The sequence below is a fragment of the Phyllobates terribilis genome, unplaced genomic scaffold (assembly GCF_046119375.1).
Source record: "Phyllobates terribilis strain yellow unplaced genomic scaffold, ASM4611937v1 Scaffold_12__6_contigs__length_324123572, whole genome shotgun sequence".
NCBI lineage: Eukaryota > Metazoa > Chordata > Amphibia > Anura > Dendrobatidae > Phyllobates > Phyllobates terribilis.
In genome coordinates, this window is record NW_027362772.1 from 230,786,127 (window position 1) to 230,806,267 (window position 20,141).

At 43.2% G+C, this 20,141-nt stretch overlaps 1 protein-coding gene across 1 annotated transcript in view; it reads left to right on the forward strand.

The window, feature by feature from the left end:
• Positions 1 to 20,141, forward strand: part of GPR153 (G protein-coupled receptor 153) — a 169,212-nt gene that overhangs the window by 77,379 nt on the left and 71,692 nt on the right. The window contains exon 3 of the mRNA XM_073656697.1: positions 6,470 to 6,899. Coding sequence (XP_073512798.1) covers positions 6,470 to 6,899 — 430 coding nt within the window. The remainder of the gene's footprint in view (positions 1 to 6,469; positions 6,900 to 20,141) is intronic.

Consider the following 20,141-nt stretch of genomic DNA (forward strand, 5'->3'; position numbering starts at 1 on the left):
CCATCGTCTGCCTTCTTGGGTAGGGATCGTATCCTGGTCTTCTACCAGGGGAAACCGAAGCTCTGTCACAGGTGCGGCGACCCCACACACTTCAGTGCAAACTGCACTGTGCAGAAATGCGCGTTGTGTGGGGGTGTCGGCCATCTTGCCGCCTCTTGTGTGGAGATTAGGTGCCACCTGTGTGGTGAGTTAGGTCACCCATTCAGCCGTTGTCCTCGCTCCTTTGCTAATGCAGTCGAGACCCCGGTGGGAGTAAGCCGTGAGGCCGATTCTGCTGGGGAGGGGACTAGCAGGGGTGGGGGAGCTGAGGGGCCAGGGAAGAAAAGCAATAAAAAGATGCCTGCCCAGCTGAGGCGTCTAGACAAGCGCAGACAGGAGAGGGAGGGGGCGAGCCCCAGACTACCGGGGCAGCCCCTGTCCTGGATGCCAGTGTTGCTGCTGAGGCCCCGAGGGATGATGAGTTGGGTGAGGAGGTCAGGAGGATCCACAGGGAGGAAACTGCCTCTGCCTCAGAATCCTCCCAATATGAAAGTATGGATGAGGATAATAAGCGGTGGCTAGAGAACAAGCGTAAGCTCGGCACCAAAAAGAAGAAAAAGAAGGGAGATAAAACATCTTCTCCCGCTCTGACCAAGGTACCTAAGGAAGGTAAAACCGACTCCCCTCTGGTTGGTCTTTCTAACCGGTTCCAAGCCCTTGATAACATCTCTTCTTCTGAGGAGGAGGCTGAGGGTGAGGTTCCGGCTTCAGCGGAGCTTACAGGGGGCGCCGAGTCTCCTTCTCCTGGGGATACAAGGTCCTTGGGGGGAGGGACTGGCCCAGAGTCCGGAGACGAGGAAGAAAAAAGAAGGAAAAATGTGGGAATGGACACCTCTGTGTCATTAAAGAGGGGGAAGGATTCCTCCTCTGAGGCAGAGGATAAGGGGAGTGGGAAGAAGAAAGCCATCTAACTCAATCACCAATGATGGCGGTACCCACTCCGTTGACGCTGGCGTCTATTAATGTCGCCAGCATTAAGTCAAATATGGCTAGATTTGCGGCCTTTGATTTTCTCAGCCGGGTTGAAGCTGACATTTTCTTTTTGCAAGAGACCAGGCTGCCAAATATGGCAGAGGTGTTTCTAGCTAAGAAGGAGTGGAGACTCGGGCCCTCCTATTGGTCTCTTGCGGCCGAGCCGTATAGCGGAGTGGCGGTTCTTTTTACCGCACCGGTAGAATGCCGACGGGTTATTGAGTTAGAAATGGGGAGGTGCCTGATATTAGATGTCTTCATGAAGGGACAAGAGCTCCGGCTCATTAACATTTATGGTCCCCAATCTAAGTGGGACCGGAAGTGTCTCTTTATGAGGATCAAGCCCTACCTTTTTACGAGTCGGCAGGTCGTCTTTGGAGGGGACTTCAACACTGTCACGAGGCCCCGGGATAGAGGAGGTTCCAGAGACAAGCTGACTTATGATAGCGTCGCCCTTAATAGTATAGCTAGTGAGGCTCGCCTGGTGGATGTCCACATCCGGCACACCCCAGGCCACGAGGGGTTCACCTATCATAGAGGAAACTGTAGGTCCAGGATAGACAGGTTTTATTTAAAGGAGGAAGCCGTCTCTTCAGCAGTATCTGTTGTTGAGGTGGAGTTCTCCGATCACTGTTTGATTTTGTTTTCCCTGAATGTTACAGAGACCCCCCGGATGGGAAGAGGCTGTTGGAGGCTCAATTCGTCTCTCTTGGAAGAAGCAGAGATAAGACAGTCCTTTGAGGATTTTCTTCAGAGCCAGGTACCCTTACTGGATCTTTGTAGTAGTAAGTCAGAGTGGTGGGAGATGTTTAAGAAAAGGGTGGCGAGATTCTTCCGCCAGCTCTCGAGCCTCAGGAGCCTGGACAGGTATCGCCTGTATCAGGGCCTGAGGAGGAAACTGGAGCATCTTGTCTCAACTGGAGGTAGCCGCGAGGAGATCTCCAGAGTGAAATCTTTGCTAATGAGGTGTCAGTATGATAGACATGCATCTTTGGTTTTTGAGAGGGATTACGGAAAGTACCGCTCGCCCGACCCTTACAGAAACTGCAAGATGTCAGTGAATAGTAAAGTTGTTACAGGACTGGTTGACACTGCGGGGTCCCTGAAAAGATCCAGATCAGGGATCCTGGAGGTCGTCAGATCCTTCTACTCGCACCTCTTGGGGAAGAGGGATCTGGATTGGGATGAGATGTCGGCTTTTCTGGCTGAAGCCGTCCCCGAACCAGGGGTAGACCCCTCCCTTGGTGTTTTGACAGAGATGATCAGGGAAGAGGAAGTTAAGTTGGCGATTGAAGGGCTTGCCCTAAAGAAATCTCCCGGTCCAGATGGCTTAACATCTGAATTCTATAAGACCTTTAAGGACGCCTTGGTTCCCCTCTTGACTGAGGTATTCAATGAGTGTCTTTCCTCGGGCACTCTGCCAAAGTTAAAGAGGAGGTCTGCCCTGATCATCTTGTCAAAGGGTAAGGACCCATCTTGCATTGAGAATAGGCGTCCCATAGCACTTCTCAATGCAGACAGGAAGGTTTTGGCAAAGGTGCTGTTTAATCAGCTGGTGAAATTTGCACCCCAGCTCCTTTCGGGGGCCCAGCATTGTTCTGTTCCGGGCCGCAGTACAATTAGTGCTGTACTCTGTGTCCGAGCGGCGGTGTAGCAGGGTAGGGCTGGTCACTGGAAGGGGTACATGCTGTCATTGGACCAGGCAAAAGCGTTTGATCGGGTTAATCATGAGTACCTCTGGTCTGTCCTTCTGAGATATGGCCTGCCGGGGGGCTTTGTTGATTGGCTTAAGACCTTGTACGCTGGGGCAGAGAGTTTCCCGCTTGTGAACGGTTGGATTGGCAGCTCTTTTGAGGTTGGGTGTGGTGTACGCCAGGGTTGTCCCTTGAGCCCGCTACTGTACATGTTTGCGATTGACCCACTTCTTAGGAGGGTGGAGCGTGGACCCTTGGCTGGGATCGGGTTGGACCGGGCAGCACCGGAAGCCACTCTGAGAGTGGTGGCGTATGCCGATGACGTCACCGTTTTTGTTTCCTCTGATGGGGAGACAGAATGGCTGATGTCAGAGGTAAATCGCTACTCGGAGGCATCTCGGTCTAAGATCAACCGGGATAAGTGTGAGAGTCTCTGGCTGGGAGGAGGAGATCCTGGTTTTGATCTCCCGGACACCCTTCCAGAACCCAAAGTCTCTGCAAAAGTTCTTGGCATCGAATTTGGCCAGGGGGATTACCCCAAACAAAATTGGGACAGCAGGCTAGAGATCGCCACTCAGAAGGTGAACCAATGGAAGGGTTGGTCTTTGACCCTAAGGGAAAGGGTAAATCTGATCAAAACTTACCTGCTCCCTTTGCTGATCTATCTGGGCAGTGTGTGCATCTTGCCGGAGCCTCTCTGGACTCGGGTCTACAGTTTGTTCTTTCAACTGTTATGGGGGAATAGACTGAACCTGGTCAAGAGGGAGGTTACTTACCATACGAGGAGACTAGGAGGGTTGGGTATGGTCAACCCTGTGGTATTCCTTGTGAATACCTTCATTAAGATCAATATTGCAAACCTCTGGAAAGAGAGGGCTCCTCCGTGGGTATTCTCCTGTAAGGGATGGTTTCAACCTTTCTTCCAGGAATGGGAGACAGGAGGGCAAGTGAAGGATCTCCGCACACCGCATGGACATCTCCCGGCTTACGCTACCGTGGTTCTGAAGGTAATTCGCCGGTGGGGTCTGGGAATGTGGGAGGTCAGGACTCTGCCAAGGAAGCTCCTTGACAAAAGGGTTCTGTTGACCCATTTTCAGAGGCCTCTGGCGCTCAGGGATTGCCCAAGTCGGGATCTTGGGGTGGGTCTGCATCTTTTGAATTCTATCAGGATCCCCTCGAAGGTTTGGGACTTGGCTTGGCGCTGCTTCCATGGGAAACTGTGTGTGATGGACAATCTGAAGTGTAGGAGCTCTGAGGACAGGAACTGTCCTCGGGAGCATTGTGGTACCATGCTTGAAAGCATGGACCACTTCCTGCTTCGTTGTCCCTTTAACACAGAGGTGTACAACAGGGTGGGCACCTCCATTGGCTGGCCCCGTCTGGCCGGTCTCTCTTATGCGGAATGGGCCTATGGAGCATTCGGGGACCTGGGTGGTCGGGACCGCTGCACCTTATTTCTAGTTAGCGCAGAGGTTAGGTATCACACGTGGAACGCACGGTGCTTAGTATCGACGCAGCGGAAAATCCTCCCAGTGGACGATGTGTTTAGGACCATACTCGGTGACCTGCTGAAGGTGCGTTCTCTGGAGTATGAGAGACTGGGTACACAGAGGGCCGCTCTCCTCTGGAGGGGCTTTTCTTTTAGTGTGCCCTAGTCTGGTCGTCTCCTCTCCTGGTGGTGGGCTGCTGCTGACACCATAGATTTTTGTTTTGTTTTGATCAGTAGACAGTGATGTAGGGCTGCAGGTGCCGAACTTGGGCTTTGTCAGTTGTGGTTATTGTATTGTTTGTTATTCTATGGTTTGTTTCTGTATATATTGTATATATGGGTTTGGGTGTAGGTGTTAGGTTGGGTGGAGGGAAAAGGGGGGAGGTGGGTTCATCTTGTGGGACACTGGTTATTTGGGTGAAAAACTGGCACTGCCTGATCTGGCCTGTGGACGTTGGACATGGACTGAGGCGCAGGACCAGCTCTCAGGTCAGTGCCGGGGAGGGACTGGTGGGCTCGAGTGTGGGAGGTTTTGTTTTGTCTTGTATATATTTGTATAGTTAGTATTTATTTTATTTATTTAAAAAAAAAAAAAAAAAGAATGTATATATTAGTTTGTATATAATTTGCCGGTTATTGTTTATTATATTGTTATTATTTGTTTGGTAACCGGACCAGATGTCACAGTGTAAGTAGTTGTTATTCTGTATATATGTATAATATGTGTGTGAGGAGAGAGGGAGCGGCTGGACCAGTTCATTACCTTGTTTATTTTCTGGTTATTAATTTTGTTATGTTTCTGTTATTATTATTGTTATGTTTTTCATTTTTATAATAAAAGATCTACAGGATGTAACTCAGGATCAGTAATGTAATGTATGTACACAGTGACTCCACCAGCAGAATAGTGAGTGCAGCTCTGGAGTATAATACAGGATGTAACTCAGGATCAGTAATGTAATGTATGTACACAGTGACTGCACCAGCAGAATAGTGAGTGCAGCTCTGGAGTATAATACAGGATGTAACTCAGGATCAGTACAGGATAAGTAATGTAATGTATGTACACAGTGACTCCACCAGCAGAATAGTGAGTGCAGCTCTGGAGTATAATACAGGATGTAACTCAGGATCAGTACAGGATCAGTAATGTAATGTATGTACACAGTGACTGCACCAGCAGAATAGTGAGTGCAGCTCTGGAGCATAATACAGGATGTAACTCAGAATCAGTACAGGATAAGTAATGTAATGTATGTACACAGTGACTGCACCAGCAGAATAGTGAGTTCAGCTCTGGACTATAATACAGGATGTAACTCAGGATCAGTACAGGATCAGTAATGTAATGTACATACACAGTGACTCCACCAGCAGAATAGTGAGTGCAGCTCTGGAGTATAATACAGGATGTAACTGCAGGATCAGTACAGGATCAGTAATGTAATGTATGTACACAGTGACTCTGCCAGCAGAATAGTGAGTGCAGCCCTGGAGTATAATACTGGATGTAACTCAGGATCAGTACAGGATAAGTAATGTAATGTATGTACACAGTGACTGCACCAGCAGAATAGTGAGTGCAGCTCTGGAGTATAATACAGGATGTAACTCAGGATCAGTGCCGGATCAGTAATGTAATGTATGTACACAGTGACTCCACCTGCAGAATAGTGAGTACAGCTGTGGAGTATAATACAGGATGTAACTCAAGATCAGTACAGGATCAGTAATGTAATGTTTGTACACAGTGACTGGTGAGTGCAGCTCTGGAGTATAATACAGGATGTAACTCAGGATCAGTACAGGATCAATAATGTAATGTATGTACACAGTGACTGCACCAGCAGAATAGTGATTGCAGCTCTGGAGTATAATACATGATGTAATTCAGGATCTGTGAAGCATAAATCATTTAAGATATGTACACAGTGATTCCACCAGCAGAATAGTGATTGAAGCTCTGGAATATTATACAAGATGTAACTCAGGATCAGTACAGGATCAGTAATGTAATGTATGTACACACTGACTCCTCCAGCAGAATACTGCGTGCAGCTCTGGAGTATAATACAAGATGTAACTCAGGATCAGTACAGGATCAGTAATGTAATGTATGTACACAGTGACTGCACCAGCAGAATAGTGAATGCAGCTCTGAAGCTAAGAGGATATAACTCTGGATCAGTTTAAGTATTGTCATGTTAATTCTATCTATTCTAAATAATAGTTTCATATACTATATAATTGTAATGTTTGCATTTATTACCCTTAGGTTAAGCAATACAAAGAAGCAAGCAGTGCACACAGTGATGGGAATATGGATGGTATCGTTCATTCTCTCCACCTTACCTGCAGTCGGATGGCACAATCCCACTCAGAGGTTCTATGCCGGGGACTGCCGCTTTATTGTTACAGAAATTGGACTGGGCTTTGGACTGTGCTTTCTCTTATTGATCAGCGGCAGCGTGGTGGTAGGGGTGGTCTGCATTGGAATCTCCCTTTTTCAGACATTCTCTATACAAACTGGGCAGAATATTGACAAAAATAAATTCAACGTGCCCACTATTGTGGTGGAGGACGCTCATGGAAAGCGAAGGTCATCAATTGATGGATCAGAGCCCATTAAAACCTCACTGCAGATAACTTATTTGATATCTGGGATTGTATTTATATACGACTTCCTAATGGGATTCCCAATATTGGTAAGTGCAGTCTTATTCTTACTGGTTAGGGTGGGCATATTCTGGCCGTTGGCAATGTGAACGTAAAGCATTTGATGCTTAGATTGATTTTGTTATATATAGGTTGGCATAGAAAGCGGCATCAATTAGGTCAATCTATGAATGAATATTAGGACTAGCCATAGTAATATTATTGCTATCAGACACAAATATCAAAGAGTGATTGAAATCTAAGATATAGAGACTGCAGAGATCATTATTATACCAATATTTTTATTGTAATATTGGAGACATGAATGCTCCAAAAATGCCAGAATGCCCCTTAAATGGCCCCTTTTTTTGGCTTGGTTTTGCTATGCCCTTCATTTTATAAGTATAGTCTAGAGAGCATTAATGCAGCTTAACCCCTTCATGTAATTGGACACACTTTTCTATACTATGTTGTGTATGATGCCGGCTCTGGAACTGAAGCCGCACAATACCGGGCTGGTGCTGGCTGTGTAACACAGCCAGCATTACCTCTAATAGAAGTTAGTGAAGTTGAGCAAGTAAAATGGAAACACAGCTCACCTATTCCAGGTGTGGATGAATGTGAAGCACGGAATCACCATGTGTGTACAAATGATAGGGAAATTGTTGCAAAACGCTTCCGATGTGTGTTTTCTTTTATTGCGCACTGTATCCTTATGTTGTAATCATACCAATAAACTATAGATTTTATCTATACATCTAAGGACTCGTGCACGTGACAGTATTTTTGGTCTGAATGCAATCCAACAAAACATCGGAACGCACTCGGACAAATATTAGTCTATGGAGCCGTGCATATGTCTGATTTTTTTTTCTTAGACAAAGCCGGACCAAGGAAAAATCGCAGCATATCCAAGTTTGATTCGATATTTGAATCACACTCAGAAATGCAAGTCAATGAGTGTGTGGAAATCATAGAACTGCACTCGGATGACATCTGAGTGCAGTCCAATTTCCGTGCGCTGACACAATGGAGAAGATGGAGATATTTTTTTCTCATCTACTCCTTATCTGAGAGAACCAGATCACACTATGCTGACACTCTGATCAATCTCTGATCAGAGTGTGATCAGAGTGTGATCAGAGTGTGATCAGAGTGTGATCAGAGTGTGATCAGAGTGTGATCAGAGTGTGATCAGAGTGTGATCATAGTGTGATCCGGTTCTCTTGGATAAGGAGAAGATGAGAAAAAAATTTCTCCATCTTCTCCATTGTTTCAGTGCATAATTGACCCGATTTTCTCGAATGAGAGAATACACAGTCGTCTGCACCTGCCCTGAAGCTGGATCATTTTATAATATTTTCCCAATTGAAGCTGAGCATCTCCCGCTGCTATTAACCTCTGACAGCAATATTTAGAGCACGTAGCCTAGGGGGCGCCATTCCATTTGCACATTAGTTCTCCTGCAACATGATCACAGCAGCAGAGGGCTTGAAATAATGGTACTCTTGTAACACAGTGGCTGGCCTTCATAAGAGACTATGATTTGTCCTATATACTGCAATACCGCAGTGTGTGTGTGTGTATATATATATATATATATATATATATATATATATATATATATATATATATATATTTATATATATGTACAGTACAGACCAAAAGTTTGGACACACATTCTCATTTAAAGATTTTTCTGTATTTTCATGAATATGAAAATTGTACATTCACACTGAAGGCATCAAAACTATGAATTAACACACATGGAATTATATCCAAAAAAAGTGTGAAACAACTGAAAATATGTCCTATATTCTAGGTTCTTCAAAGTAGCCACCTTTTGCTTTGATTACTGCTTTGCACACTCTTGGCATTCTCTTGATGAGCTTCAAGAGGTAGTCACCGGAAATGGTTTTCACTTCACAGGTGTGCCCTGTCAGGTTTAATAAATGGGATTTCTTGCCTTATAAATGGGGTTGGGACCATCAGTTGTGTTGTGCAGAAGTCTGGTGGATACACAGCTGATAGTCCTACTGAATAGACTGTTAGAATTTGTATTATGGCAAGAAAAAAGCAGCTAAGTAAAGAAAAACGAGTGGCCATCATTACTTTAAGAAATGAAGGTCAGTCAGTGCGAAAAAGTGTCCCCAAGTGCAGTTGCAAAAACCATCAAGCGCTACATAGAAACTGGCTCACATGAGGACCGCCCCAGGAAAGGAAGACCAAGAGTCACCTCTGCTTCTGAGGATAAGTTTATCCGAGTCACCAGCCTCAGAAATCGCAGGTTAACAGCAGCTCAGATTAGAGACCAGGTCAATGCCACACAGAGTTCTAGCAGCAGACACATCTCTACAACAACTGTTAAGAGGAGACTTTGTGCAGCAGGCCTTCATGGTAAAATAGCTGCTAGGAAACCACTGCTAAGGACAGGCAACAAGCAGAAGAGACTTGTTTAGGTTAAAGAGCACAAGGAATGGACATTAGACCAGTGGAAATCTGTGCTTTGGTCTGATGAGTCAAAATTTGAGATCTTTGGTTCCAACCACCGTGTCTTTGTGCGACGGAGAAAAGGTGAACGGATGGACTCTACATGCCTGGTTCCCACCGTGAAGCATGGAGGAGGAGGTGTGATGGTGTGGGGGTGCTTTTCTGGTGACACTGTTGGGGATTTATTCAAAATTGAAGTCATACTGAACCAGCATGGCTACCACAGCACCTTGCAGCGGCATGCTATTCCATCCGGTTTGCGTTTAGTTGGACCATCATTTATTTTTCAACAGGACAATGACCCCAAACACACCTCCAGGCTGTGTAAGGGCTATTTGACCAAGAAGGAGAGTGATGGGGTGCTACGCCAGATGACCTGGCCTCCACAGTCACCAGACCTGAACCCAATCGAGATGGTTTGGGGTGAGCTGGACCGCAGAGTGAAGGCAAAAGGGCCAACAAGTGCTAAGCATCTCTGGGAACTCCTTCAAGATTGTTGGAAGACCATTTCCGGTGACTACCTCTTGAAGCTCATCAAGAGAATGCCAAGAGTGTGCAAAGCAGTCATCAAAGCAAAAGGTGGCTACTTTGAAGAACCTAGAATATGAGACATATTTTCAGTTGTTTCACACTTTTTTGTTAAGTATATAATTCCACATGTGTTATTTCATAGTTTTGATGCCTTCAGTGTGAATGTACAATTTTCATAGTCAAGAAAATGCAGAAAAATCTTTAAATGAGAAGGTGTGTCCAAACTTTTGGTCTGTACTGTATATATATACTGAAATATATAGTATATGCGATCAGACAATCGCAGGTTCAAGACCCCAAGGGGACTAAAATAAATGTTTTTTTTTTTAAATATTCAACATTAAACTCACTGTTCTTTTTCCCCATTAAAAATAAAGGTATAAACAAATTTGAAACATAAACCTATGTGGTGTTGCTGTGTTCTTAAAAGTCTGATCTATTAAAATATAAAATGAATTAACTCCATCGGTAAATACTGTTAAGAGATTAAAAATCGAAACTCCAGAATTGTGGCTTTTCAGTAGCCATATCTCCACCAAAAATGCAACAAGAAGTGTTTTTATAGATACAACATCAAAATGTATCTACCCCAAAACGGTATCTATAAAAACGATAGATCACCACGCAAAAAGAAACAGCCCTCGCATAGCTACTTCAACGTGAAAATGAAAAAGTTATGAGTCTTGGAAAAATGGTGACAAAAATATATATTTTTTTCATAAATTTCTGATTTTGTTTCTAAAATGTAAAAAAAAACAACGTACTGGTTTATTATCTCTGTACTGACCTGAAGAACCATATGTCTGTATCTTTCTGCTGCTGCACTTTGATATGTATAGTACATACTGCAGGCTCAGCTGCTTGCACCTGCTCACATTTGCTTCATTTGTTAGGAAGTGTCACTCAGATTTGTTTTCTTTCCCAGGATTATTGATCCCACCAACAAATATGTCCCAGCCTTTCTCCCGACCGCTTAGTGTTCGCGGGCTTAAACAAATGATCTCTGTAATAATTCGCCGCATGCTAAAATGAGCAATCACCTTAAAATCAACACTATACAACCCCTGGCAAAAATTATAGAATCACGGGGCTCGGAGGATGTTCATTCAGTTGTTTAATGTTGTTGAAAAAAAGCAGATCACAGACATGGCACAAAGTCATTTCAAATGGCAACTTTATGGCTTTAAGAAACACTAAAAGAAATAAAGATAAAAAATGTGGTACTCAGTAAGGGTAATTTTTTTCAGACCAAGCAGAGGGAAAAAATTATGGAATCACTCAATTCTGAGGAAAAAAATATGGAATCACCCTGTAAATTTTCATTTCCAAAACTAAAACCTGCATAAAATTAGATCTGCTCGTTAGTCTGCATTTAAAAAGGAGTGATCACACCTTGGAGAGCTGTTGCACCAAGTGGACTGACATGATTCATGGCTCCAACATGAGAGATGTCAATTGAAACAAAGGAGAGGATTATCAAACTCTTAAAAGAAGGTAAATCATCACGCAATGTTGCAAAAGATGTTGGTTGTTCACAGTCGGCTGTGTCTAAAATCTGGACCAAATACAAACAACATGGGAAGGTTGTTAAAGGTAAACATACTGGTAGACCAAGGAAGACATCAAAGCGTCAAGATCGGAAACTTAAAGCAATAGGTCTCCAAAACAGGAAATGCACAACAAAACAAATGATGAACGAATGGGAGGAAACTGGAGTCAATGTCTGAGACTGAACTGTAAGAAACCGCTTAAAGGAAATGGGATTTACATACAGAAAAGCTAAACATAAGCCATCATTAACACCTAAACAGAAAAAAACAAGGTTACAATGGGCTAAGGAAAAGCAATCGTGGACTGTGGATGACTGGATGAAAGTCATATTCAGTGATGAATCGCTAATCTGCATTGGGCAAGGTGATGATGCTGGAACTTTTGTTTGGTGCCGTTACAATGAGATTTATAAAGATGACTGCATGAAGAGAACATGCAAATTTCCACAGTCATTGAAGATATGGGGCTGCATGTCAGGTAAAGGCACTGGGGAGATGGCTGTCATTACATCTTCAATAAATGACCAACTTTACATTGATTTTTTGGACAGTTTTCTTATCTCATCAATTGAAAGGATGTTTGGGGATGATGACATCATTTTTCAAGATGATAATGCATCCTGCCATAGAGCAAAAACTGTGAAAACATTCCTTGAAAGAAGACATATAAGGTCAATGTCATGGCCTGCAAATAGTCCAGATCTCAATCCAATTGAAAATCTTTGGTGGAAGTTGAAGAAAATGGTCCATGACAAGGCTCCAACCTGCAAAGCTGATCTGGCAACAGCAATCAGAGAAAGTTGGAGCCAGATTGATGAAGAGTACTATTTGTCACTCATTAAGTCCATGCCTCAGAGACTGCAAGCTGTTATTAAAGCCAGAGGTGGTGCAACAAAATACTAGTGATGTATTGGAGTGTTCTTTTGTGTGTTTGTCTTTCATGATTCCATAATTTTTTCCTCAGAATTGAGTGATTCCATAATTTTTTCCCTCTGCTTGGTCTGAAAAAAATTACCCTTACTGAGTACCACATTTTTAATCTTGATTTCTTTTAGTATTTCTTAAAGCCCTAAAGTTGCCATTTGAAATGACTTTAGTTTTGTGCCATGTCTGTGATCTGCTTTTTTTCAACAACATTAAACAACTGAATGAACATCTTCCGAGCCAGGTGATTCCATAATTTTTGCCAGGGGTTGTATTCATTTAGACTTGGACATAAAAGCTTTTCTGGCAATGATTGTACAAACTTCCACACACGGGAAAAGAACAATGAATAGATTGCTGAATCTCTTCCAATTTTCTATGAAACAAGCAACGCATTTCATTGATTCATTTTTTTCCATTCATTTTGTTTTTTCAAGGAGCTGGATAGGAAGCAATATATCATAAAATGTCCTGAATTGGTGGAGATAGATGATAGATAGATAGATAGATAGATAGATAGATAGATAGATAGATAGATAGAGATGGATTGATAAATAATAATGAGACAAATGTAATAAAATAGTGCGCATGTGTAAGGTTCTCTAGTGAGCTAGTCGTGGGCAACCTGCTGCTTCTGCTCGCTTTGGCACCCTGCAGACAAAGGGTGTCCCCGTCCTGGTGTGCTGCTGTGTATGTGGTGTTTCCCCACTAACTTCTGATCCTCTGGCCTCTTCTGACTCCAGGAATTCCTCTTCTGGACCCAGGGCAGCAATCACTCTAGGGAACACAATATACATAAAAACAACCAAACATTTACTTGGTGACAGTATTTACAGGCAGATGTAAAGGATAAGGCCCAAAGGGTTGTCATCTTTCCCACAGGTATCGGATACAACTTCAGCCCTGGTTCTCGGCATAGGTAGAGCATCCGTCTCGCTATCTTCTCTAGCCCTGGGGATTCTTCTCCACCTCTGGCAATATGTTTGGATTCCATCTCACTCCACCTCTGAGAGTTTGAGTCCGATATCTTCTGCAACTTCACAGACAGAATGTGCTCCCATGTTCCCAGGCCGGCAAAGGGGACTCGTGCGGAGGGGTTCTCTGTCAATCCACTGCAAGGATCCTAGGCCCACATTGTCCCTAGCAGCCCTTAACTCGAACCTGCTATTTGCCACATCTCACTACTCACAACTCACACTGTCACTTGGAAGTTCTTCTCATGGCACAGAGGGAGACTCACCACGAGTTGTCATTTCTGTCCCACCCCGCCGAATGCAGTGCAATGTAATAGCATAAATCTGATGTCTACGGCCAGCTGTGATCATACAGACCCAGATTTATTGAATTAGGCACAATATTTGAAGACACTCTTGTTTTTACTTTTTTTCAGCTCAATAATACAGATTTTTTGCCAAGTACAGAACTTGTTACAGTTGCCAACTAGGAATGTAATTAACCTATTTTCATTCGTTATGTAAATGCCTGCTCCCGCTGTCATCATGCAATTCTCTCAAGGAATGGTTTGGCATCCAGTGACTGAGAAATTATCCTTCAGGAAGACATTTTGCATAAATATGATCTTTAGTGTTGACAAAGTAACAATATCATCGCGGGTTTATTTTGGGTTTGTGGATTGTCATGAGTAGGATTTTTGCTGTAAAGCAGAACACAGGGCCGTCTATGACCTTTCCATTAAAATGTAACTCCACTGTGAATGCTATTCACTAATTACAGTAATATGATTCTCTATGGTTATTTCTTAATAAACTTTCAGAAATAAGGTGCCAGTATTTTACAGCGGCCTGCATTCTGCGAGTGATGTTAGAGACTTCTGTGGTTTTCAGATGGGTATCTTTTTCTTTTGGAAAGGATTCATGTATGGCTAAAATCATTGGCAATGCCTCTTAAAGGGTTGGAGATTGACTTATAGAGGGGCTCCCTCCATTAAGTGACACAGTAGAGACAGCTTTCATTGTTCTACGGGAGAGTTAATTATCTTACTCTCTCACCCACAAAGTATTGCCTGGCTGGTATGGGGCCTAAGGAGTAACGTTTCTTCTTGTGGAGAGTGACATGCCTGACATGCCAGTGTAAGGAGACTTATAAGCCACGCAATGCTCCTTTGGGAAATTAAATATGCAAATTGCCTCTTTAAAGAGGAAAAGGACTTGAACTTTAGCTCGACCTAATGGAAGTAGCAATCCTAAAAGTCAATATTGACCCTTTAACGGGCCTTGTCACATCACTTAGGGTAAAAGCCGAACCAGAATCTCAATTTGCATACACAAGTTTCAGGGTTTTGCATCTCATCAGTGCAAAGCATGCGATCTAATTTGGCTGTATGAGAGGCCTCTGACTGGGGTCTAATGGGTAATATTTCTCCATTAAGTGGCACAGAAGAGACAGCTTTCATTGTTTTGGGGGGAGAGTTAATTAGCTTACTCTCACCCAAAAGTGTTGCCTGGCTGGTATGGGGCACAAGGGTAACATTTCTTCTTGTGGAAAGTGACATGCCTGACATGCCAGTGTAAGGAGACTTATAGGCCGTGCAAGGCTCACACTAATTATGGGCAGCCCCCCAATATACATGTTTGCAAATTGAGATTCTGGTTTGGCTTTTATCCTAAGTCATGTGGGAAAGGCTCATTTTTTGTCATTTTCCTTTAACTTTTAATGTTGGCCTTTTTTAAAAAAAAATTTTAACTTTTCCGGAGAGATATTTTCTCATGTTTTTTTTATTTATTTCCAATAATAATAATTAAAACACTAGCATTTTTTCTAGGTAAAAACGCTTGCAAAATTCTTGAAAAGACGACAAGGTGTCTTCTGGGCATATCTTTAGCCTTTCCATTACTTTTATTGTAAAGTATCATAGCGGAAAATGTCTAAAAAAAATGTTTGACTCGCTTCTTTTAGCCGCTTGGCGCTTTTGAAAACCTGAAGTGGTTAATAAACGCTCGAAAGCCTGAAGAGGAATGCCATTTGTTTTTCTGAGCGCTTTTTCAGGCATTTTACGGAACGGACCAGCTCAAAAAACGCCTGAAAAACATGAAGTGTGTACATACCCTAAAACTCCCTTATTTCAGCTGGTAGTCTCCATAAGGAGAACCAGTGCCGCTCCAGACCCAAATCAAAAGCCTCCAATGATCCTGTGAACAATCATGGTGCAGTTAGTTGGTCGCAGGAGTCTTTTTGGTGTGGACCCTGATCTTCTAGTCTTTTTTAGATCTGCATATTTTCATATGAGACAGCAAATGCCAGAACACAGCTGTTTGGTCAAGCGTACGTAGGACACATTGCACGCCAGGTCACCACTGCATGGAGCATTGACTGCAATAATTATTTCAGAATTTAAACATTCCCCATCCGGGGAATTTCCAAAATCGTATCAACTAATATTTCCAGATATCATCTGGGTTGTCCAGAAATTCCAGGACAGTCCATAAACATAGGGCACATTTTTGCCTTGTCCTTAAAAAAAAATGTGAGACGTCCATAATTATTTTAAGGTGAAGAAATTTATATAGATTATTTTGACTGTAATAACAGTTTACACTGAGTACAGATGATGTTGTCTTATCAGAATTATGGGCTGTAGATATGTATCACTTATGATTATAATGATTTATTATGGTTTTACAATGTGTTCATAATAAATATTGTCTGTCAAAAAGTCAAGTTGGCAACCCTGGATATCACATACAGCAAAAGTAAGAGACACACTATTGTTTGTTCCATTTTCATTCAGAATGGGCATTAAAGTGAACTTATCACTTGTCATAAATATGTATTTTTTTTTACCTGGTGTAAATGCCGCTGTTCTCCTGAATCCAGGGATGTTTTTCTTTTGTTCCTGCTCCTCTCCGTTCTTGAGATATGGCCTCTTTTTCCCTGCATTTAAATATATTTGTTTTAGCTAGGTGGGTGTGGTTTCAGGAAGATTCCCACAGTGAAGAGTTGACGACCACGCCCCCTTAGATAGCAAGCCGAAATTCACATATAGGGAAGATGAGATCATATCTCATGAACGGAGAAGCACAGGGACAAAAGAAAAACAACGCCGAATTCAGGAGAATAGCGGCATTTACACCAGGTAAAGAAAATACAAATTTATGGCAAGTGACTGATCCCCTTTAAGTAGGATAAAGTAACTCTTCTCAATATCCCCATTAGGCTTTATAGAAATTATGAGTGGAGGACCAACATTATTCATTACACATCAATTCCAATACGTGCTGAGTAATTTCCTTCTCCAGCTCTCTGGGGACCTGCACTGTGCTAAGGTGATGTTAAAAAAATGCAGTCCCTTTAACGACCCAGGCAATGACATAACTGAATGACAGTATAAGTCTCCATCAGGTCTGAGACGTGGAAATGTGACAGTCCTGTGTTATTTATAGTGGCTTTTATTGGCTTCCCCTACCTGAGACTTAATGGATCTAAATCTAGATCAGTGATAATAGTGAACTAATGGACTGTAATTAGATCACATTACCTATGAAATGAATATTAGGGAAATAATACCATGCAGGGAGGACACAATTCAAGACTTTCTTGCAGCCACATAAAAAAAAAAATTCATATATTTGAAAACATTTGTTAAAAAGTTAACATCACATATTGATGACCAATCCTGAAGGTGGTCGGACACATCAGATTAGAAGTAGATTGATGGTGGAACATCCATTGATTGATGAACAATTATTACGATGACACCCAACCCAAATAAAGTCTATTGTGTATGGGAAACATGAGGCTAAAGTGTAATGTGTGGGGATCCGCAGTAATCAGCAGAACAATGGGTTTTCTGTGCTCTTGTGCAGATTTTGGTGGAATATCAATATCCCCTTTCGATCAGCAGATCAATGAGTCCACGGAGCTCCGGTGCCTTCGTTTCATGGAATATCACGTAAAACATTAAGGGAGCCACAGGCGTTGCAGAAGCTAGACTGTCCTTGCAGTGCTCTTAGGCTGTGTTCATAGCTTGCAACCATGCTGGATTTTATTTCGAGGGTTTTTTTGTCACAATTTTTTTGAATATCATGGCAAAAACGTTGCGGTTTTACCTCGATTGTGGCAAAAAATATATACACGTGAAGTGGTAGTCTGATAAATTTGGTTAGCTTCCAACCCACCTATTTTTTATTTCAGTTCCCAATCTTGCAGTTTTCTCTGCTTACTATAATCCCTCATTCAAATGTCAGATTTTTGCGTACGGGTGCTGTGTATTTCACTGATAGTCTATGGGGTTATTCACATGTCCAATTGTTTCTTCAGACCTAGAGGTTGGCAGATAAAAATTGGAGACATGTCTGATTTTGATTCAAGGGTTGGATTGGAATCAGAAACGCAAGTCAATGGATCCATGAAAAAAATCGAACATCACTCGGATGACATCCGAATGCGGTTCGATTTTCATGGACTGTCAGAATGGAGAAGGTGGAGATTTTTTTTTCTTAATTTCTCCACGTATGAGAAAATCGGATGTCATTTGTACCACACTCTGATCAAACTCTGATCAGAGTCTGATCAGAATAGTCGATGCCTAAGGACTCATTCAGACATCAGTAATTTTACAGGTATGCAAAAAAAGCTATTCGTTTTCCATCAGTGTTTCGGATCATATTTTCATCAAGGTTTGCTCAGTGTCAGTTTTTACCATCAGTGTTTCATCGATGATTTTCTCATATGAAAAAAAAATTTGTAAAGCTTCTCCTATATATTACAGTGTTAAAAACGGACAGCACATGGACGGCAATGTGTGCCGTCAGTGAACCCTTCACAGACCCGTAGGGTAATTTTGATCTGTCACTTTGATCAAAAAGGGGCATGTCTTTGTGATTTTTTTTGGAGGACACACGGTCAGCAAAAAATACGGACATGTGAACAGCTCCATAGATCATAATGGGTACGTGTCCTATCTGGGGAAAAACACATAATAGAACACGTTCCTAAAAAATGGGGTTTCTTTTCAAGTGCTCAATGCACAATGGTAAATGGCCTCCGACCGGCGACATGTTTTCTGGTCGGCTGTGGTTTAATAGCCTGTTACATAGACCCACCCCTGCTTTATTTGTGCACTGAACGATCCATAACAGTGACAGTCACAAAGCTCCATTACAGTGACAGTCACAAAGCTCCATAACAGAGACAGTCACAAAGCTCCATAACAGAGACAGTCACAAAGCTCCATAACAGAGACAGTCACAAAGCTCCATAACAGAGACAGTCACAAAGCTCCATAACAGAGACAGTCACAAAGTTCCATAACAGCGACAGTCACAAAGTTCCATAACAGTGACAGTCACAAAGCTCCATAACAGTGACAGTCATAAAGCTCCATAACAGTGACAGTCACAAAGCTCCATAACAGTGACAGGCACAAACCTCCATAATAGTTACAGGCACAAAGCTACATAACAGTGACAGGCACAAACCTCCATAACAGTGACAGGCACAAACCTCCATAATAGTTACCGGCACAAACCTCCATAATAGTAACAGGCACAAACCTCCATAATAGTGACAGTCACAAAGCTCCATAACTGTCACGCTGTCTCTGTATACTGGAGGTAGGGGGCCTAAGCTGACCCTAAGCTGGGGCCCTGACTAATCCCTCAACCTGGAGGTACTGTTAAAGGTACAGAGGTCCAGGCCGCCAGCGTAACCCCTACCTCCTGAGGATCCCTGCACCTAAGTAATCTAGTCCTGAGAAGGACCCCGATCACAACAAAAGAGGACAAGTAATAATATGCCTACACACAGTACTTAGACGAACGAGACAGTACAAGGGAAAAACCAAAACCACCTTGCATACAAAAACTACACAACTACAACAGAGGGAACACCAACGGGAAAGGAGATAAATGATAAAGCGAGGAAGGGAAAAAACACTCCAAATACACTTATCTCAGAAACTCCAAATACCACGATCCGCTCTGTAAGTCTGTATGAAATGCTTTCACCGACACTTCCCAAACAGACCAGCAGGCATTTGAAGGAGACTCACTACAGCAGCATTGATTGCAGCTGGGCGAGGCTGGACCTCGTCTAGCACAGAGAGAGAGAGAATTAACTCCCTCACTGCCGAAAACACAAAGCACCAAAAAGTCAGCTGCGAGAAGTCAGGCTGTGTAATCGTGACGATCTTCGTGGCGACACACCCGTGACAGTACCCCCCCTTCTACGAGGGGCCTCCGGACCCTCAGGGCCAGGTTTATCCGGGTGAGTCGTGTGGAAGGCCCGAACTAATCGGTCTGCGTTAATATCCGACGCAGGAACCCACATCCTCTCCTCAGGACCATACCCTTTCCAATGAACCAGGTACTGAAGGGACCGGCGATTAAAACGTGAATCGATGACCCTTGATACCTGGAACTCCAAGTTACCATTGACCACCACTGGAGGGGGAGGTAAAGGTGACGGTACCACCGGCGCCACATACCTCTTAAGCAACGATCTGTGGAACACGTTGTGAATTTTAAACGTAGGGGGGAGGTCAAGACGGAATGCCACCGGATTAATAATAGAACTTATTCTGTACGGCCCGATGAACCTGGGACCCAGTTTCCAGGAGGGAACCTTAAGTTTAATATTCCTGATAGACAACCATACCCGATCGTTCACACTTAGGTCCGGACCAGACACTCTCCTCCTATCAGCCATACGTTTGTATCGGTTCCCCATAGTATTCAGATTCTTCAGCACCCCTCTCCATACTGAAGCGAGTGATGAGGAAAATCGTTCCTCCTCAGGAACCCCCGAAGAGCCCCCCCTACTGAAAGTACAAAACTGGGG